Below are 23,476 nucleotides of genomic sequence, written 5' to 3' on the forward strand. Positions count from 1 at the left end.
AGAAAGATTATAGCCTCTCGCTTTCTTGGTTAAATGACTTTTAACAGCCTATTTCAAAAATGGTTATGTATGGTAACTTTTGCTAATACTGGCTAACTTGTCGATTAAACCAGAAATGAAAAGCAGGTGAATGGTGAAGTGGAAAATAAATGCATTTTACAAACTCAGCAGTTAATAAGGATTAGCACTTTTCTTCAAAGATCTGTTACTGGACTATTCTTATTACTAGAAAAACACTATTGTACTTACATTGCTGTTCAAAAACTTACCTGCACACCATTAAGGGATGCTACTCCCATATACAGGAACACACCATAGAGTACAGGCATGGGTATAAACTAGAAAGAAAAAAAATTGGATAAAAGTTAAAAATGATAATAAGAAAAAAGAGGAATGAAGAGGAATCATTTAAATGAAGGCTAAATCTAAAACTAAAATATAGGATAGAATAACATAGTGACCTCTAACTAGTATGCTTTACTAGTCAATTGATGAACTTCTAAACTCTTTGTAAGAGAAATAAATGAAGAAGGGTAAAAAGGACTTTCAATTTTCATTGGATGCTTGTTTTTTTGTGAGCATGCATGACCTTACTAATAACTTTTTTTAATTAATGGAGGAAAAGTTCTGTTTCCCTTTACCCTGAAAAGGAATGACTATGTAAACCAGAAGCTTATATGGACTGTGAGGTAGACAGAAATAGAGATATTAATAGATGGTTGCCTCACTCTTGAGACCAAGTTCCTTTCAATATAGTTTGTTGATTTTTGTCCTTAATAATTTTTGCCACATCATCTATCAGCTTGGTGTATATATGCCTCTTTCAATAAAATAAACATCAAAAGACTGTCCCCTCACTTCCTGCGAATATTATGAGAACTAACTAAAAAGAACACTCTTGAAAGGACCCTGGAGCACCTGGAAGCAATTAATTACACACATGGATTAATACACATCTTTTAAAACTGAATTAATACCTTTACATGCATTAACTAGCAAAAATATTTTATATTAATACAAAGTATTTTAACAAGGAGAAGTGATGACTGTAAACTATATCTATTCCTAGACCTTTGAAATGTCCCTAGTACTGAGGAAACTAAGCAAATCAAGGATGATTCTGTTTCTGGGAAGTCTTCTGTTTGAAAAACAAAAGGTTCTCAACCTTACAATTTGAAAAGAAGTTCAAGTAATTTCAGGATTTTTCAAAGCTAAAATACTAAAACCGCAAGTCAATTAAGGCCAATCTTACCACATCCACATAAAGGAGGCTGTTGTAACCAGAAAACATAATATGGCTTTAGAGTAATTTTAAAAATACTGCACGTACTAAGCACAATTTCTATCAGCCTCTCCTTGTGATTGTCTAAAGTAATTCCCTATCTGAGACTCTTTGGCCACCATTCGAGAATGAGTAAATTCTAAAATGTGTAACAAATATTTCCAATTTTTATTGGTTAGCCATAGGGATGCTTAAATTTATGTGAAATAAATATACATATATATATATATACACACACACAACACACATATAAAATCAAATGCTTCTTCAAAAAAGACTAACAATTCTAATGTAGCTAACTTTGCTCTTGATGTCAGAAAAAAATAAAAGTGACATAGAATGTTGATGGGGGTAGGAGGGATGATGTTCCTGCTGGGGAAGCTGTAATACCTAACAGTCACCACAAAGAGGTGAACATATCACACTCAAGCCTCTTTTATTTCTGACACATGCCTTCATTTCTTTTGCAATGTACATGTTTCTATTCCTTGTGATTCTTGTGTATAAATGTACCATAAAGTAAAAAAATAAAACTAAGAGAAGGATCATTTCATAGCTTTGATTCATTTTTTAAACATCTTCCATTTTTCTTGTCATTTCATTTGTAATCTGGTGGGTGGGGGGGGGGTGGGGCGGCTGGAAGGAAAGAAAAGTAAGAAGGGAAAAGAGAAGTATAGTTCAACCATGGAAAACTAGTTAGAATTCCTGCAGTAGTTGCTTTTTAATCTGGGTAAAGCATTTGTCTAGCTTGAAAGAAAGCTACCACAAAGGGCCTCAACCCCACCCCTCAGCTAGGCTTAGCTAAATGTTTTTTCTAATGTGGTTCTAATGTCAAAGTGAAGGACACTTTTGCCTTGGTGCTTAGGTCCATTCTATGTGAATTTATGATTACAGATATCACCAAATCTACAACAAAATAAAATCAGAAGGTGTCAGTGACACAGAATGGCATGAGTTGTGGGTAGAAAAATAGCTTTAGATATGAAGATGTTTTTTAAACAGTTATTCTTTGTCGAAAAGGAAATAATACATATAAAGAAGGCTATGAAGTTGACTTTGGGCCAATTTCAATGTCATAAAAATATATCTTTTGAAATTTGCCATTTTCCTTATGATAATGCAATACCTCATTAAAAATCTTCCAGTATGGAAACTTTGATGAAACTTGACAGAATTATTGGGTTAGAGGATACTTTTTATTGGATTTAGTTCATGAGTCACAGGAGGTCAGTCTTTAAAAATTCATCACAAAATAATCATTTATTGTAATAGAAATTTCTCAAAGGAGGAAAGAGAAGATGCATTTTAAGAAGATGGAACTCCATCTTAAGTTAAACCAGTATAATTTACATAATAATAGTAGGTAGATATTTTCACAAAGCAAGAGAGGAATAATTAAAACATAAACAGCACAAAGCATACCAGGCTTACAGGCATATCAAGAACTGCCAAATGATAAAATTGTGTAAAGGAAATTTTATAGATAACCAATCATACCCAGAAAGCACAAAAGTAAATTATAAATAAGATTACCATACACGAAATCAAATATTGCTCCTACAAGCCGATGGAATAATTGAGACAAAATCAAAATAGCAGTTAACATATTCAGACCATGTCACCAAATTTTTCAAATTCTGGTGAACACAGTTCTACTCTTTTTCACTTATACCTTCCTTTGATGTGCTGATAGTATTTGAATATTCCCAGAAGAGTCAACGAGAAAGGGTACATTTAAAAATAAGGGTAGAGTGTAGTTGTGCAACCAGAATTAGATAGGACAGTGAGATCTTCTAGCAGAGTAATGGTCATTGTGTGTGTGTGTGTGCACACGCATGTGTGTGCGTGTATGTGTGTGCGTGTGTGCTGTGAATGTACAACCCAGAATGAGATCCTGATGAAGAGCATGGGCACACAAATCAGACAGGCCTAGTTTCAAATTCTGGCCCTACCACTTCTGTAACATTGAGAAAATTATTAACTTTTCTTATCCTCAGTATTCTCATTCAAAAGAGGGTATGATAAAGACTATATCACATAAAATATGTAGTCCAGGGCCTGGTTCTGAATAGATGATAAATGATAAAGGGGGTATTAATGTCATAATCATCACGAGGACCTGACTGACAAGTTGAGAAGCCTGCAACTGCCCAGCAGAACTCTCTTTGGTCCTCAGTGGTCAGGGTGGAAAATGGCAGGAGTACAGACCAAAAGAATGGCTGCAAAGGTCAGACTCAAAGCCCTGGTTTTATTTAAGTTCTATTATATTGCCCTTTCAGCAATAACAACTATATTCAGAAACATGTTATTCAAATAATATCCTAATTCCCTTAAATCTTGAAAATCTAAGCTGATAAGGAAGTACTGACTTGCAATCTGGTTCCTAGTCATTGAAGAAACTGGAATGAGGTATGATGAGGAGTTTGTGAAAATGCTGTATTTATCTGCACGAGAGGATTAGAAGTTGGATCAAAGAAGCTGAAGATCATCTCATGGAAAATGAAAGTGAATGAGTTCTTTGAGAGCAAGTACTATGTTTTGTTTTAAATGGTTGTAAACCCTGAGGGTTATGAGATTGGCTTTCATGTCAGAACTGCCTGAATTCACATTTTGACTCTATTATTTATGAACTTTGTGACCTGGCAAGTCATTAATACATTTTCTTGTCTGTAAAATAGAGACAATTCTTTTGTAGGTGTCATTCATTGAAGGACTAAATTTTAAAAATCTGTGCTGAGCCCTTAATCAAATGCCAAGCTCAATAAATGGCAGCTACTGTTATCGTCATCATCATCACCATCACCATCATCTCCACCATTTTGCTTTATTTCCCTGGCACTGAACAAACAGACATATTGTGGCATATTGTAGAAGCTCAACAAACATTTTCCAAATACAAATTAAATGCTCTCCTGATTTTAGAACACTAAAATATTAAAGATAAATGTGACTACTCCTAATTAACTTGAAATAAACTATTTCAAGCAAGGGCAACAAAAGTAGCAGTGAACTTCACTTGATTCTTATTTCTTCAGACTTCCCAGAAAAATGGGAAAAGTAAGCTCAAGGAAGTGCCTTCCATCTTTTTGATGCTCTTTAGCCTCCTGTGGTTTCCCCATACAGAATACTCACTTGCCAGGCAATATTTCTGCTGCAGAAACAAAGAACTAAGCTGTTTAACCAGCTACGGACGCCAGTTATTCTTCCTTCCCAACAGTTCACTACTGAATCAGCTGTTACATTCAGTGCTTTGAGGCATGTATGACTGTTGCTGGCTAGGGTCAATGGGGTATCCTCGTGAACCTAAAATTGTAATTCCTTACCTTCTTCTACATAAAATATCTCGGCAAAGAGATCAAAATAAAAAATGAAAAACTTCATGTTCAAAGTAAGCTTGCATAAACAGGCAGGGGAAACAACTTCCTACACTGCTTAATGCATGAAAGAAAACTACTAGGATCATCTGAGACCATCAAATTTGTGAGGGATGTATGGAGTTTGCAGAAATGGTGTTGAGCCATTTCATTTTAAAAAGTAAAAGTAACACATTTCTCTTTTCCCATTCATTTGATCTGCCCTTTCAAAGACAGACTCTTAAGTAAAATGATTCTCTTAAGTTGTCCTCTAGTTCTCTAAAAAAACACATAGTCACAAAGGGGAGGAAAAAGGGTTCCCTACTCCAGCATAACCCCTGACACCACTTTCTGTGTGAATTCTAAGGTTAATTGTTAATCTTGACTCTTACTTAGTCATAACTTAGGTTTTAGTTAAACTGTACCCTCAATATCTGCTTCTTCCTGTATTGACTTTTCAAATGAGCTAACAAAGGATTTGTGATAAATGCACATAACTTACCAAACCTCAATGGTACATGATCTGAAAGTAGCTGACTTTATCAGGAGTTGTGATTCCAGAAGGAATAGCCTAACTTACTGAAGTAAGGAATCACAACTGTGAATCCTTGACTATTTTATTCTTGTTGTTTTTAAGTATAGGTTTTGTACAGTATGCTATAAACTATATTGCCAAAACAATTTCATTTCCCACCTTTTGGGGAAAACCTTGCTTAATAAAAACGTTTGTTGGACTGCATTTTTCATTTATTCTTACAATGACTCTTTGGGTTAACGCAAAATTGCCAGGTGGAAATAGTCACAATCATGGACACTAGCAGCTGAATGAGGGTGAGCCTTGGTATGGGTTAATTAAGGAAGGTCAAAGGAAAAGAAAGCTCATGTTCACTGATCTCTTACAGCTCTCTGCCTCGCCTTCTTTCTCTGCATTCTAATCTGTTTCTGTAAATACTAAGGCACTTTGCCTATCAGGGGTGAAAAGAATCATTGTAAAGAACAAAAGAACTTTCAGCTTTAACTCCTCTGCAGCCATATTTGGGTGCAGGGTGAGAAAATAGTTAGGAAGAGGCGTTGTTGAAAATGTAAGTCTTGCATCTCTCCTAAAAATAGTAATTATACAGTGTCTGTTCTCTGTGTCCCCTTGGAATCATCCATGATTACTCAACTGTCAGATTCTCTAGGAATAAAGCCAATCTGCTATAATGTATACACACAAAAGGAACTTTTAAACACATCTGACTTTTTTGAATTACGATTTTATACTGTATTAATGAAAAGAAATAATATAAAAATAAAAGAAAAATGGGAGACATGATAAGTAAATTAGAACTGATGAAAAGATTTCTGCCCATTTATTCTTCACCAGTGACTGAGCACAAAGAGAGCTCATAAAAGAAACTCTGCAGCTGCTTGAAGTGAGCCCACCTTCAAGGAACCCACAGGGAAAATTCATTTCTAGGAGAGCCTCTCACAACATGGGTTCATAATTATCTGCAATGAACTCTCTAAAAATGATCTCACTAGATGAGGTTCCATTCCCTAAAAGGTAACGCTGTCATTAGTCTTTCCACCAGCTGATGTGCTGGTGCCTATAGGATAACAGAGAAACATAAAGCATTTGGCAGCAGATTCGATGCTGTGAAAGTCACCACACCTTCACACCTATCCCATAACTTGCTTTGCACTGGTAAAGGTGACAAAAGGTTTCCCTCTATCCCTGCAGAACATAAGCTCTGTACTCTTTTAAGGCCCTCTATACCTAGTCAGAAACAACTTTTCTGAGGTTATTTTTCATCTTAATGTCTTGTGTAAGATGAGATACATATTCCTCATGAATCCAGTCAGAAATTAATTAAACCAGTTAATTGACATTGTGGAAACCAAGGAAAAAAGATGAATAATTACATATTTTAACTGTTTAACAAGTATTTTGTGCACACTGTATACATCAGTCTAAACACCCTGAAGGCAATCTTAGTCTTATTTATAGGTCAAAGATATTACAGTTCCACTTGCCTCAACTTCATCTGATTGGCAATGGACATAAAATTTGCTAATTTTAGAGAAACAGAGGGCTTTTGCTTTTCACTTTTAGTACTTCTATATTGTTTGAATTCTTCAGAAGATTGTACTGCTCCACTACTTATGTAATTAAATGAACATTTTAAAAGTCTTTAAAATTAAAATTGTTTAAAAATAAACATTTTAAGAGAAAATTTGTTAGGACATCATTAGCAGTGGTTGTTTATAGCTGTTAGGTCCATGGATGACTTTCATGCTTTGTACTGTGGTACAAAGCATAAGATACAAATTATCAATAATTCACAAGCATGTTTATATGATTGAAAAAAATAAAATGTTTGCATCACAGAAGAAAACTGGAAGCTTCATGAAGAGGTATACACTAACTTTCATTAGTTTTTTTCCCTACTTCTTAATAGGTTTTCACATACAGTTTACATTTATCTATCTAGGCAGATATCCAACCCATCAATAAACCTATATATTGACTCCTAATTTTCTAAAGAAGCTATATCATACAAATTTTCTTCTTCAAAAGTTCATTTCTAAAGCTTTCTAATTATGAGTCAGTAATTTTACTCTGATTCACCTTTGTGAATTACGAGGTCGTCTGATTCAAATAAAATAGAAACAAAGTAATAATTAACAATAGTCAAAAAATTTCAAAATGGTCCTCCTGCATCACTCATGTATATTTAGGAGTCTAATGAGGGAAGAGGGACAAGATTTGGATACAAGCAAATGGAAGGTGATAGAAGAAAGAATGTATAAAAGATAAGGAGAATAAAAAATATCTGTGTGGAGGAGGGGGAGAAGATCAGTCTAATTCAATTGCATGAAACTGTTTTCACAGATCAGAAAGTTTGGATATTGTTAATTTAATACAGTTCAATCAAGTAACTGCCAAACTAAGGATAAGGGAGGGGATGGAAGACTGAGAAGGAAATCAAGACAAAAGCTATTTAAAGCCCTCTTTCTACTTGACCCCTGCTTCAATGTGTTACAGAACTGATGAGAATCTTGCAAATATCTCATAAGGAATTTCACTCTTCACATGTCCAATTATATGTCAGTGTTCTGAGAAGAAGGAAGAGATGAATGTTTCACATATTTACCTTCAAGATGGGAGCCATAAAGACTGACAGACCAGTCAGAATAAACACAAGGGTTCCAGTGACTCTTTGTTCCCTGAAACCAAATCAAAAGATTACCAATCTACCTCTTGTCTTCATAAACATGCTCTTGTCTTTTCACCTTCCAAAAAAAAAACTACACATTGACAAAATCAGTGTTTGGCTAAAGCAACAAAGGTGTTGGTATCACGTAATTAGTACCTCAAGGATGGCGTATAAACTCAACATAACTATAAAAAAAAATCTTAAAGTGATTGCAATATGTGATTTGAATTCATGAAGAAAGAAGTAATCCTGCTAAATCTTTTGCTCCTTTTAGAATCAAGAAAGAAAAATCACTTGCTCTTGGTCCATCAATTACTGGCCTCTTTGAAGACCTTATTTTTTAAAGCAATTTATCCTCTTGTGTAATTACCCTTACACCTTCTTTCATAGGAGACAGATATTACATTGTCCCATATTCTAATTAACAAACAGCTCAAGGAAATTTCATTAGCACAATAAATCACATCAGTCTAATTTCCAAATCTACAACAACAAAAGTACTTTTCAACAAATATAATTCCCATCCTACACCCCCTCCCCCACCTCCCAAAAAAGAATCACCCACTGTTTTGGCGTGGGAAACGATGGCTGTGTCATGTGAGCTCTCTACCCAAGCACTTATGAGCAGAGTGTGCAGTAAAAAGTGCTCAGCAGAGTATGAAAACCTTCTACTCCTGCCCTTCACAGCTACCCAAACTGACCAGTTGGAGGTTAAAGTTGTTCAGTGTTTATGGGGACAGAAAATGAATTGGAAAATAACAATATCTTTCCCTTTACAGAATCTTAAAAGGCATAAGCAGACTCAAGAGTTTTAGGGCCTTCACACATGACTGTGATACAGTAAACACTGTAGCACCAAAATCACCTGCATGTTGAGGAAAGAAAGTAATCCGGTTGTGTTTTTATGTTGCAACATTTAGCCTTTTGGAAATCCATGAAAATGATATATCATGAGGTGTAAACTAAAAAAATCACTGAAACCTCTGATGAAAATTTAGTCCTTTCTGGAACAAAAAAATATACGAATAAATTAATCATCACAAGCCCTGTCTCCTCCAAATCTGCCCATTTCCTTAAGATTGCTACATAGATGTGTGCACAGCATGTTTTGGGGAGTCATTTTCCTCTGAGTTAACACACCTCACTCCTAGAAACTTTGGTTGTTCTCCAGGCGCAGAAGTCTCTGTCTCCATTTTCAAACTGTCGATGTGAGCAATGGAGATGACCGTAGCAGCTACATACCACGGAAGAGCCATGAGGGAGCATATCACCATGAGGATGGCCACCCAAAAGAGATCCAAGTGATACCCTGCTCCTTTCTGTAGAAAGAGATAACAAAACCATGTGAAGAAAAGACTCATATTTGCTATCTAGTCATATTTCCAGAGGGGAATTAAGATGACCAAAGGAAACCGACTTACTTTGCTTGGTAAGTCAAACTCCTTGAAGGAAGGGACTTTATCTTCTTTGTATTATTCCCCCTAGCAATTAAACATACAGCTGCCTCTTACAGCTGCTATGTTAGAGACCTTCTCTACTATAGCGTTGAATAATTGTCTAAGACTTAAGTCAAAGATAAACTTATTATTTGTTTATTCCTAACCTCTCTGTATACAATTTTTTAATCAGAACAATGGAGATATATATGTCCACTCCATAGAGGAATTAAGACCATTCACTGAAGTAACAAGAGGCAAAGCATCTTGTAGCAATTTAATCTGCAGTTGTTAATGTCATAGGTGCTTAATAAACGGTGATAGAGGCAGTAGTGGTACTGGTTGTTGTTGTTAAGATAAACATAATAAGCACCTTGAAAGCAGGCACCCTGCCTTCTCTGCTGGACAGCACTGAGTAGTATGCTGTTCATCAACTTACATAAGGATCCGAAAGCAAGATTGAGAAGGTATGTAGGCCATTTCTCAGCTTTCATAATATATGAAAGTAAATGTTTAACCATCTATTATATATCATCATTAAGGTAATAAACACTCCCTTAATCAGAATAGGCCGATTTCAAACATTGCCCAATGGTCACAATAACATTTACTGACTAGAAGAGCAGACAATGTAACAAAAGGTCTAGCTTTTTCACTCATGAAATAAATATTGTTAAATGTGTCCACAATGTTATTCTATGGTTCTGTTTCTTTGCTCTATTTATGAAGAAATCAAATACTTGATACCCCTACGGAGCCTGAGAAAATAGAGCAGTCCATTTTCACAGCATGGAAGCAGCAGTGCCAAGAGCCATAATATGACCAATCCAAGGAATAAAGAGGCTGGTTTTAAAAAATGAGGATGTGATTTACACTAGGAACCTGGTGACTGTTATCATTCAGATCTTGTTACAGTTCGTCACAACACTGCTCTCCTCTCACTGAAATGCCAAGATTTCACCCCTGGCTCGCACACATGGATCTAATCATGTTCTGAGAACTCATCACAGGCAAGCGGAGCTGGTACAAGAAAGAAAAGCATGTATTCACCTAGCCCAGGCTTGGCTAAAAACAAAAATCTACTTGGGATTATGAATATAGGTTAATATATATTCATAAAACCAGTTATTTTCAGGAAGGCATAATAGCTTGAATTGAGAGTGGTGTAAGGCAGAGGAAAGGAGGGCAGAGGTGGGATGAGCTGAAATAAATTTGTTCAATAATGGCTAATGAGGTGAATACCATGATATATCTGAGATTTCAGTCATTCATTCTTTCAATAAATATTGACTGACAACTTAGTACCATGCTGGTGACACATCTGTGAATAAAACAGACAAAAAATCTTGCCCTCATAGAGTTTCCATTCCACTGAGGGAGACGACAATGAATACCACAAAAAAGTAAAATATGCAGCATCTCACATAGTAATAAGTACTATGGAGAACTATCAGAACCTAGGCTTGTAGGATGAGTGTAATGGGAAACCACTGGAGGGTTTGAAATGGAGGAGGGTCATGGTTTGCTTATGTTCTAAACACACTGGCTGCTGTGTTAGGTAAATAGGGAAAGGATAGTAAGACTACATAACCATTGGAAGAAATTGTGACGATTAGAACCAGAGTGGTGGCAGTGAAGATGGTAAGAAGCGGCTGGGTTCTGGCTATACCTTAAGGTGGAGCCTACAGAATTTTCTCTCTCCTGCCTGTTTGTGTGTCTAGAACCTCACTATGGAGCATTCATGATCTGGCCTCTGTTCACATCTGCAGCCTCATCTTTCATCTCTCTCCAGATTGGATCCTGTGCCACCACCACTTTCAACCACCTGCAATGCCTCATATGTGTTTCTTTCACTGATACCTTTTGTGTGTTTGCCCACATAGCCTCCTCTACCCGGAATAACCTCTACTCTTCCTTTGTTCTTTCTCTCGCTCAGTCCTATTTATCCTTAAGACTTCAATTAACCCTCACCTTTTCTGGTAGGTTTTCCTGCCTCAACCTAGGTGAGATAAGTAAGTCAAGTTGGGTTAGTTCTCCTCCTTTATGTTTCCCTGTTTTTCATTTTACGCCTTCCTCTATCACAGCCCTCATCACACTAATTCTGAAATTATATATGTATTCATCTGTCTTTGACATTAGAACATAAGTAACATGAGGACCTGGACTGTATCTTATTTTCTCTGTATTCTGAATACCTTAGCAGAGTGCATGATGCACAGCTGATTCTCAATAAATGTTTATTTTTAGAAAAGGACAAATAGCATGTATATACTCCCCTTATTGGCAACTATAAACTCTTATTTAACCATGAAACAAATGTAAAACTTTATTGTTAATTCGCAGACATGAGAAACATTTGTGGGGAGGGAAAAAGGAGAAAAACAGTAGAGACATCATAGAATTTTTAAGCCCTCTTTAGACTAAATCACTGAAGTCCATATTAGAAGTACCAGCAGGGTAATAATGAGCAGAATCCATAAATCTTGTTACCAAAAAACATGTAGTAACCTAAGGATATGCACACTAGCCAAATGAATGGGTCAAAAGAATAGCTTATGTAAAAAAATCACCCATGTTACCCTGAGTCATCTTGATGCTTTCTGGATCTATTTTAACTAAAACAAGTTTGAGTTATATATGTTGAAGACTAGCAAAAAGGGCCCATATGATAGAGGGTGAAATGAAGATTTTAGATGATGGACTATAAAGGTAACTATATATAAGCATCAGAATAAACAAAGGTTCTGAGATAATATAATTAGAGATAGACAAGTATTCTGCTCCCCTTGACACCACTGCTTTGAGATCGAGAACATCCTGGCTAACGCAGTGAAACCCCATCTCTACTAAAAAAATACAAAAAAACCTAGCCGGGCGAGGTGGCTGGCACCTGTAGTCCCAGCTACTCAGGAGGCTGAGACAGGAGAATGGCGTAAACCCGGGAGGCGGAACTTGCAGTGAGCCGAGATCCGGCCACTGCACTCCAGCCTGGGCGACAGAGCAAGACTCTGTCTCAAAAAAAAAAAAAAAAAGTCTTCCTTCTCCTCAACCACAGTGGACTTCTTTATGTTCTTAAGGGGAAGGGAAAATGACCAATGTGACCTGAAGGCCCTACCTGGTCTGCCTCTACCTCCCCTCCAGCCTCAACTGTCTCATTGCAGCCACACAGGATTATATCAATCACCTGTTCTCACCAAGTACCTCCTTTTGTAAGGCCTATGCATACACAGTGATTTCTTTGGGTGTCCGAAATAGTCTTCCCACCCAGCCTCATTTAGCTAATTCTTGCTAACATTTTAGGTCTCAATATAAGTGCCATCACATTAGGGAATTCCCTGCACTCTCTCAACATACCATCTTCTTCTCCTTCACAGCATCAGCCACATTTGCAGTGCCACATTCTGCATAATTATGTGAATTGTGCCTCTCTCTCTCATAGTTCCATGAGGACAGGAACCATGTATGTTTTTGTTCACCGTCAAACTAGCACTTAGCACAGTGTGTACCACAGAGTGGATACTCTAGATAAATGTTTGATGGATAAATGAATAAATGCTAATTCACTCATTCAATGGCACTCTGCTAGACCCTAAAGGTAAAATTATAAATAATACAGTCCTTCCCTCCAGTGGTTTACTGTAATGGTAGAGCTGGTCAAAACAACAGGTGTTTACAAAACCAGTGTTAAAGTACGGATGAATTCAGGGTGCTGAGAAAGCATCCAGGAGGGGTACCCAACTCAGCACAAAGTCAGGGATGGTTTGCATGGGGGGTAGTATTTAGGTTGAGTTCTAAAATATGAGCCATAACCAGCTCAGAGATAAGAAGTAAGTGAAAAACTATGCAAAGCAAGTTGCCATTCTAAGAAAATGAAATAAATTTGCTGCACAGAAGAAGATGGCTAGAGAAGTTAAGAACTTTTATGTTTCGCTAAAGGCTTTGGAATTTTTTATCACAAAAGCAATGGAAAGTCACTGAAGGGTTTTAGGCAGGCAAGTGATACAATCAGGTTTCTATTTAGAAGGATGGTTCTGTTGGGACTATAAATGGTATATTGAGAGTGGTCAAGATTAGAGGCAGAGGACAGACACGACAACACTGTCATAATCCAGGCTTGAGAAGATGCAGTTTAAACTAAAGGAACAACATTGAGGAGAGTTTATGGACAACGAGGTCAAAGAGAAAAAAGTGATAAATTCATTTTGTCAAATTTCAACATGCAAGGCTTACCATGTCTAGTACAGTGTCCGACACACGCTAAACTCTGGAGACACATTTGTTGAACAGAATGGTAAAAGCTATGCTTCAAATTCATGTTGCCCCAAACTATTGCCATGAGACCCAAGAAGCAAATGGTTATGTCAGAGAAGTTGTTTCTGCAAAACCACCTATATATGTTAAAAACAAGCCACTTCTAAGATGTCCCTTTGAGTTAAAAGTATCTGAATGACTAGATTTGAATGGAATAAAAATAATATTCAAATACTGGTCCTTTTTATATAAAGAATACTGCAAGAAATATGGAAAACAGTATTTTTCAAAAATAACATATGAAACTTTTTATCTGTTCTGTACTCCTCCTCCCCACTGCCATTACCTTTTTCAGATTCTCATCCTTTCTCTCCTGGATTATGCAGCAGCCTCTTCCCACCCACCTTCCCCTTCCACTCAGCTCCCCCCACCCACCTCCACTCTTGCTCCTCCCCCATCCATCCTTACTGCTGCCAGACTGAGTGTTTCAAATGCAATTCTGATCCATCAAGCCCAAGCTGGATGTTGCTGAATAGGGGAGGCCACAGGCAGATGAGAAGGCCGAAGAATACAAAGCCTCCCTTTCCATGCTCCTACATCTAAAACTCTGAGGAGGCCCTCAAGGATTCCAGAATCTCTACCAACCCCTCAAGGTGCCTCGCACATTCTGTGCTCCTGCACTTTCCTATGTGTCACTCTTTGAATTGGGATTCTGCTTCTACTCCTTGACATTTGTTTAAAGTCATTCTCTCCTTTCAGTGCTCCATGCAAATTCCCCTTCTTCCTTCACACCATCCAGCAACCAACCCTCAGCCCTCAATGCTGCTCTCACCACAAACGTCCCTGTTTTTCTCTTGTCCCTGACAACCCACTCTCCTCACGAACGAATCTTTTTTAAAAATCGAAATCATTATATGCCACTTCCCTGTTTAAAGTGATTCCTGTTTCACTTAGAATGAGAAACTAAACGCTGTAAAATTATCTTTAAGTTTCTACATCAGAGCCTCCTCCCAGAACTATTTTGCGCCCATCTCCACTCCCAAGAGACATTTGGCAATGCCTGAAGACATTTTTGGTTGTCACAGCTGGAGGGTGTAAACGCCTCTACTGGTGAGAGACTAGAGATGCTGATAAACAGCCTACAATGCACAGGAAAGCTACCAGCAACAAAAAATAATGTCCAACTGTCAATAATGCTGAAGTTCAGAAACTTTGTTCCATGTGACCTGGCCCCATTAACTTTGACCTCATCTCAATGAATTAATTCCCCAAGTTTCAGTCACAATGGCCTCTTATACGTTTCTCAATACGCCAAGCTCCTTCCCATCCTGGGCCTTTTGCATTTGCTCATCTCTTTGGATGGGAAATGATTCTTTAATAAATACTCATTGAACACCTATCCTGTGCTAGTAGGCTCTGTGTTAGTTAAAACAACAAATAAGACAGAATACTTGCCCTCTTAGAGTTTACAGATTATTAATTGAGGGCAGACATGAAAACAAATAATTTAATGTACATGCAAGGTACAAGGCACAAAGAAAGGCATAGTCAATTCCAACCTTGGTGTTGTAATAGACAGGTGGTGAATAGGGAAAATCCATTAAACTCCTTCAGGGCACAGACTGCAATGTAGAACCATTTTTATCTTCAACATCTAACACAAGTGTTCCATACCTAGCAAGCACTCACAAAATGCTCAAAAGGTTAAATATGCTCTTTAAAGTTTAAAAGACTTCTTGTTTCCATGAATACAAACCAAACGGTTGTTCTATTTTCTGAAACTGGAGATTATTTTAAGTACAAGGAGAGAAAGTGAAACTTTATTTCCTTTTGAAATTGTATATGCTTTACTAATACAGAGTAGAAATCATTTAGGAATAAATCCACAGAACTCAAAATCTATGAAAGAAAAAGACTAGCCTAGCAGCCTACAGTTTACATGTGGTATATAGCTGATAAAAAAGGAGAGGTGAGGAGCAGTACACACTAGGACATGCAGGGACACAGAATAGACATTTATGCTAGGGCCCACAAAGATCGAGACAATATGCTCATTTATGGGGACATTAAGAGCCATGACATGGTACCTCCCACCAAGGGGCTCAGAATTGAAGAAAGGGACACAGACTTGTACACAAATTATAATGCACTCTGAATAGAGATTCAAAGAGGTTTGGAAATGATAATAAAAAGTACAGATAATGAAGTGTTAACTATGTCTAGAGTAAATTCACAAAAACTCCCTGCAGTGATGACATCTAAAGAGGGCTTTGACCAACATAAGCACACACTTTGAGAAGTGGAGAGTTTACATGTTTTGCAGTTATCATCTCTCGCACACAGAGTAACAACTGAGAGCCATGTGGGCCAAAGAGAATACAATTCTCCAACATGTATTTATTGAGTCTACCATATGAAACAGGTGGGCCACATGAGAGCTGAAAAGAGGAATAAAACTGGTCCTGACCTTGAAAACAAAAAGGGATGAGGTAATTATACAAAATAGATACTGTAAAAGACATATGTGACCTGTGCCACAGAGTAATACAAATATACTAAGAGCAAAAACAAGAGAAATATAAATTACATTAAAGGTGAACGCTACACTGAGAAGTTTTTGTATTTGAATTATCTTAAAGGATGGAGAGGATTTTGAAAAACAGCAATCATTAGGAAGTAGGGAGAAGAGCTTTCTGGCTGGAGTACCTAGCAGAAGAAACTGTCAGGCTTAAGGAAACCTCCACTGTTCACTTGACTAGAGCACTGGCTAGCACATTTGAACAAAAGCCATTTTAAATTTAGGTTGTGGTCCTCTGGCAAAGAGTCTTAAAACCCCGGCTAGGGCAAATGGAAGTTCTTTGAGAGGTAAAGATTTAAAGGGGTCAAAGTGGGAAAGTTTAAAAACACAGGACTGACATACAAGAACAGCACTTTTTAAAAAATGAATGCTTTTGGAATGAAGCAAGGAAGACTGGTCATTAACCCATGGCTAACCCTTTAGAAGAGTGTAGGTACAAAATAAAAGGACTGAGTCTATAGGGTTATGAGAGTAGAAACAGAAAGGAAAAATGAAAATAGGGCAAAAATAGGAATTTGGGAGTTATCAAAAAAGAACACCCTCAAATTAAGGGTTTTACCATAAAAGATATCAGAGCAAATTGGTTGCCACAACCACCTCATATCTATTTCTAGATAGCTATCCTAAATTATTTCTCCCTCCCACACCCAATCTATAACACTCTTGAAATCACTTTCTTTGTGAGAAGTATCCCTGGCTTTGCAGTATGAAGCCCAGAATCTATTCCTGCTTCTGCCAATGACTCAGGGAATGACCTTAAAGAAGTTGTGACCTTGCTAACCCTGGCTTGCTTTTGAGCACTCTGCAGAGCTAACGCAGGGCATAACCAACCAAAATAATGGCCAAAGAAAGCCAAGTGCCTTGGCGTTCCTACATCAATACTGAGCTGTTCAGCAGAGTGGAAAGGTGGATCCCATCCCAAGCAGAACAGACAGCCAGAGCTACTTGACCGGAAGCCAAAGCAAATGCCACCCAAAAACATGCTGTTTTTAATATCACAATGCTTCCATCTCTCTCAGTTTCACCTCTCTCTTTTGAATCAATTTCATAGCAGTTAAGGCCCTTTACAATTTTAGACAGAATCTCTAGTGTTCACATTCCACAGCTCTCCTTTCCTAACAAAATATGAACAAAACAGTTTTCAGAGTGAGAAGCCTTTGATTCATGATGAAATGGTCACTGGTATCATTAGACTTGTGACAAAAGACTGACACCTATTCCATAACTCTCATTATTCAAAAGAATGATTTCAAGTGGCAATTCTGAAGGTGATGAAAACTTATTTTTTATATATTCAACTCTTATTTTAAGAGGCAAACCCTAATAAAGCTTGATTTTCTAATGTTTTCTACTGAGAATAAGAGAAAAAAGGTCTGTATTTTATCATTCCCAAACTTCTGAAATTCTAAATTCTGAATTTTATCAATAAGAAAACATAGTGAGTAAAAATTTGTAGGCATTTATTTACCTCCAAAGACACAGAGTAAATCCAGCCAACTGTAGATCATAATTAAGAATTTGTTTGCAAATTTTTTCAGAATAAAAATATATTAGTCAACATCCATTTCAAGGCTTTGGTAAACTAAACCAACATCAAAAACCCTCTCAATACAGAACATCTGAAAATGCTCAAAAAGACACAGAAAATATATTTTAGAAACTATGGCTTATCCACTAGAAAGAGGAACAATTGGATACAAAAAACAATAGCCACGTGAAGAAGCAAATCCTTGGAGTCAGCAAGCCCTGGAGCCTGGAACTGCCCTGAGCGACACCGTGCCAATCCTTGGTGGCTTAGGACCTGAATTAGAATGACCATCTGAACTCTTGGGACAGAGACCAATTCTCGGGCTCTGTGGGAGACGGCAAAGATGGGAGATACCACCCAAAATAAAACTAGTACACTCTAAACATGGCATACTCAGTTGGCCAATCAAAAAAAAAAAAATTACCCCACAGAGAAAGATAGTGAGAACACATGCCTCTCTCAGCCTTGCCATTGGGTATGATGCCAAAAGAAGGGAAAAGAAAGAAAGAATCTCCCAGCATAGGGATATTCCTAACCACAAATCTACAATTGGGTTTAGAGCTGGAATTCACATTATCTCTGTGACCTCGAAATTCCTAAGCCAAACTTCTTGTAGCTTAAAGTTATCTGGCCTTTTATAAATTAGTCTTGGGCTTCTCTCTCTCTCTTTCTCTCTCTCTCTCTGTCTCTGTCTCTCTCTCTCTCTCTCTCTCTCTCTCTCTATATATATATATATATATACACATACAATATCAAAATTATATCTCCTCAAGCTTCTAGATCCAATGGCCAATTTAAAGGAAGCACAGAGGACAAAAGAATATGCTTAAATGGGCCAGGCGTGGTGGCCCATGCCTGTAATTCCAGCACTTTGGAAGGTCAAGGTGGGCGGATCACGAGGTCAGGAGTACAAGACCAGCCTGACCAACATGGTGAAACCCCGTCTCCACTAAAAATACAAAAATTAGCTGGCATGGTAGCATGCCCTTGTAATCCTAGCTACTCGGGAGGCTGAGGCAGGAGAATCACTTGAACCCGGGAGGCAGAAGTTGGAGTGAGCCGAGATCACACCACTGCACTCTAGCCTGGGCGACAGAGCGAGACTCTATCTCACAAAAAAAAAAAAAAAGAATGCTAAAATGACACCACAGGGAAGCAATCACCAAGATCTAGACTATGGCAAATTTTTCAATACAAAGGTAGCAGATTTTATTTTCCAAAAATGGCTGGAAAATATCTCCTATCTTATATGATTTTCTACAATACGACTTTGCCATTCCCCCATTAAAAAGAAGATTCCCCCCTCACCCCCTTGAATGGAGGCTGCCCCTGTGACTATTTTGACCCATTGACTATGGCAAAGTAAAGAACTAAGGCTGTGCCAGTTGCAAATATAACCATTTAATGGCCTAGCATCTTTCACTTCTTAATTAAGTCAGCTGCTATGTAACAAGTGCAAATAACCCAATATTACCAGAATGAGAGAAGCTCAATGATCTTAGAATTAAGAAAAGTATCTCAGAGCAGTACAATATCTACTCACGGCAGGAGTGGACATGGGGGGAAAGTCACTTTAATATAATTTTCCAATTGAATTCACAATCTTTTCTTTCATCATAAGTGAAAACCACTTGGTTTCCTTTGGGAGCACTGATTTCCTGGAGAGATCTGTTCTTTAGTGACAGTCGAGTTTTTTGTTTGTTTTTATGGTTTTATGTTTTTGTTTTTGCTTTTGTTTCTATCCTTCCACATCACTAAATATGCCGACCTCCAGGACAGTTATACACTTTCACTTATGGTTTTAGTAACTTTCCCATGATGTTCTTCTCTACCATACTCTGCTATTTTCCAATCATGTCAATATTGAGGCAGGTGATACTTTCAATACACCAGACTCACGTTACTCTAAGTTATAAGTGTTGACGGATGTCATCGTCAACTTGCTTCAGTAGTTAGCCACATGCTTTGGACCAGTTCATCAATCTCAGCTTTCTCTCCTTTGAAACTCTCAAAATCTAAACATCTCTTCTTTGACTAAAGCCTTTAATTTTCTTCTCCTGGTCTTATTATTTTGGGATTTACTCCTTTCTTACCATGATCCACAGCTTTTTAAGTTCTCCCTACTTGGATAGTTTATCAGAATCCTCCTCATCTCTCTCATTTCTCTACTCAATGGGTTTCTATAGTCAGCCAATTCTTTATATTTCCTGAATATTTTTCCTGCTATACCTACTGTGTTGAATTCTATTCTTAGTAATATCCTCTCCTTCTGGGTAACAGACTCTAATGCATTAACATGCTTCCCTCATATGGTGGTTATGAAAAGTTAATGAGTTAACATATAACACAAAGTGCTTAGAAGATGGCCTGGCTCATAGTAGCCATCCATTAAATAACAGCCCTTATTATTGCTACCATTCATATCTCACTTCTTCAAATGGTATTGTAAAAATTCATTGCAACTAGAAAAGTCACTAGAGCTGGAAAAACATTATATAAAGTAAGAGCATTTTAGGCAGCTCTCTTGAAAGATATCCCAGACCACTGAGGCATTTTCTTTAGACTCATAACAAAGTTAATAACTGATTTTTTAAATGTACAAAATAAAGTATTTTTCTGCATACTTTATGGTTAATAACATACTGACACAAGTATGTGAAGACAAAAAGCAAGAATGCATACCACCAGCTTACAACCATGAATTATCTGAATAATCTTTAAGAATGAACCTGAGTTGATTTAAGAGAAGGCAGATGCTCAGTATAAATGAATTAAATCTTTGATTGTCATTCTCTTTATTGAGGATATTTACTCCACTAAAATCAGATATAGGATGACTGTGGCTAAGTAGTAAATTATGTTTATATTCTCTCTTTGCTGGTGAAAGAAATATGATTTGAAACCTTATTTTTCAGATTTAAATGAGCTCTCCCTAAAGTGCTACACTGAAGACATGTGCCAATACAAAGTGATCTCTGGTTCTGCCGACTTGTAAGGAACATTAGCTATAGTAACTCCCAACAGAGCTTCCTTGGTTTTTAATCAATTAGTGTTTTCAATACTAAAAAAAAGAAGAAGGCAGTGATAGACATATAACAGACACTTACCTTCAGTTTATGTTCTTTTCTGTTTACAATCACAGCTGTAATTTGTTGGTCCATGAAAATCAGTATAGTGACCAACAAAGCCGGGATAGCAGCGGCAAGGCACACCCACCAGGGGTTTTCTCCAAACGGTGGAACAAACCAACCTCGGTTTGGACTTGTTGGCTTGAAAAAGACAGAGGACATTTTTCAGAAAATTATCAAGTTAATATATACTATTTGGTGAAAAATCAATGGGAAGACATGCTATTTTATTTGGATAACCAACATATTGAGAAATATAAACAGTTTTGAGCTGGAGAATGAAGAGTATTCACCAAAACCCTCCCAAAGGATGTTATTTTTGAGAAATTCCTTAAAGAAAGGAGAGAAAGAATATGAGCCATTGGAAAAGAAGTGAATGGCATTTTGTGCATTTGGGATGATTTAAGATAAGGACTCAAAATGGAAGAAACTGATTTAAATTTAAAGAGTAGCCAGAAGAAATCTCCAAATGTAACATTTAGTAAAAAGGTAGCAAGAAATTACCAAACCACCATGAATTTTGTTCATGGGTTTTAGCAATTATAATGAAGTTGTTTATACTATTGCCAAATTTTAACAGCTTCATAATATATATAAAAAGTCATAACTGTTTTTATATAAGTGAACTAATGTAAAAATTCTGGTCTCTTATTTTACATATGAAATAATGATCTATAATAACTGGGTAAATTTTAGGAAATGTCACAAGAAAACTGGAAAAAATTGGCATTTTTGCAGTTCTTAGACTGTTTTCCATCAATAGATCATGTACGTCTACCACAAAACTACAGAAAAAAAGTGTTTCCTATGCTTTTCCTTACTTTCAACAATGCAAATAAAAACACTAAAATAGAACGCAGTGAATTATTTTCTCCATATTTGCTGTCAAGAAAGTTTCATTTCTCTTCTGAGGATATTTCCATCATCTGTCTCATAATTCTGTCACTGAATCTAACCTCGTTGTACTACAATTAGCAGATGTGAGCTTGTTAGGGAAAAAAATTTGTCTTACTCATCAATGCATTTCAAATTTCCAGTTTAGAGCCTGACTCAATATTCAGTAAATATTAACTCAAATGAATTAATGATTGAATGGATGAGAACTTATCTTTACTAATGAATATGTGATAGCAGAGATAATTCAAAAAATAATGTGTGTTATAACACATATATCCCTCCCTCATTAAGTAGTTATTAATCTAAAACTGCAACTAGCTTAATAATTCTTAGCAAATATATGACTCTCAGTATTGGAGGGAATGAGGATTATTTTAGAAAGCAGATAAAAGACTTGTAATGAAAAATTAGCTAGGAATATATTTAGGAATGACTGGAATGTAAATTTTATCCATTACCTGCACATATCAATAGGTTTGTAAGTTAAGTAATTGTTATATCTACCTTGTAATAATTACAATTCGCTATATATATATATATGCATGTGGTAGGTAGTTTCATAGTATGAAAAGAGTATTGGACTAGGCGTCTAGAGGCTTGGGTTCTAACTTCACACCTTGACATTACTAGTTCCATAATCTTGGGCATTTTACTTAATTCTTTGAGCTTCAGTCTTAACTTTATAAAATCAGGATGATGACCGGCCTGGGCAATACAGTGAGACCTTTTCTCTACAAAACATTAAAAAATTAGCTGGGGGTGGTGCATGTGCCTATAATCTCAGCTACTTGGGAAGATAATGTGGGAGGATTCTTTGAGCCTGGGAGGCAGAGGTTGCAGTGAGCTGAGATTGCACCACCACACTCCAGCCTAGGCAACAGAGCAAGGCCCTGTCTCAAAAAAGAAAAAATCAGGAGGATGACAGCTACATTATGTACTTCCCAGAATCATTATATAAATCAATGTAATAAGGTATATAAAATATTTTGGATATTTAAAAAATATTCTAAAACTATAAGGCAGAGTTTATAACAGTATTATCAGTTGTTTTAAATAAAAACTCTAGTCTTGACATTTAATTGTAGTGAAGAAATTAAACTACATGTCTATATGAGCCTAAAAGGCACTGATTTTGAAAAAAAAAAAAAAAAAGGATAATTGTACAAAACTAACTCAAAAGGGACACCCAATAAACTAGAATGGGGGAAAGAAAGAAAAAGAGTTCCAGGAATGACCAAAAGACAGACATTCACCTACCTTGAACTCACTTGGCACAATTAGTTTTGGAGTGTCCACGCCTACCAGGGCATCTATTACACAAAAGATGAGAATGGACAAGATAATGGCAAAATCACTGATCAGTTTTCTTGCCTGGAAAAATAAAAAAGAAACCAGGAACCATTTAGCACCAGATACATACATTTGTTTGTGTTTGAACTGAATGAAGAATTTTGTATTTGCTAATAGTTTATAGTAACAGCTTCATTAACCAATTGAAGGAGGTATCAGAGTGCAGAAAGATTATTTTTAAAATTGTTTTTGTATTAGTATATCACCTGGCTAGACATAATGTAATCCCAAAGAACAGGTTTCTCTCTCTCTCTCTCTCTCTCTCTCTCTCTCTCTCTCTGTGTGTGTGTGTGTGTGTGTGTGTGTGTGTAGACAGGGAGAGCAATCAAATAAAACACATCCCTGAAATACTGTATAAATTCATCCTTCTTGCAACATGGTCACCTGCATAAGAATGAAAACTAAGTACATATTATAAAAATCTGCACAACAACATAGAAATTCTGTGTTATTTGGGAGGCAGCACTGTGAGT

General features: G+C 36.8%; 1 protein-coding gene across 1 annotated transcript in view; it reads right to left on the minus strand.

Moving 5' to 3' along the window:
- The window catches only part of SLC4A4 (solute carrier family 4 member 4), a 400,518-nt gene that overhangs the window by 20,470 nt on the left and 356,572 nt on the right, over positions 1-23,476 (minus strand). Inside the window, exons 17-21 of the mRNA XM_010384086.2 lie at positions 22,911-23,024; positions 20,736-20,897; positions 8,976-9,154; positions 7,773-7,845; positions 270-338 (exon numbers count right to left, since the gene is read on the minus strand). Of these exons, the coding sequence (XP_010382388.1) occupies positions 270-338; positions 7,773-7,845; positions 8,976-9,154; positions 20,736-20,897; positions 22,911-23,024 (597 nt within the window). The remainder of the gene's footprint in view (positions 1-269; positions 339-7,772; positions 7,846-8,975; positions 9,155-20,735; positions 20,898-22,910; positions 23,025-23,476) is intronic.

This window comes from Rhinopithecus roxellana, chromosome 2 (assembly GCF_007565055.1).
Source record: "Rhinopithecus roxellana isolate Shanxi Qingling chromosome 2, ASM756505v1, whole genome shotgun sequence".
Taxonomy (NCBI): Eukaryota; Metazoa; Chordata; class Mammalia; order Primates; family Cercopithecidae; genus Rhinopithecus; species Rhinopithecus roxellana.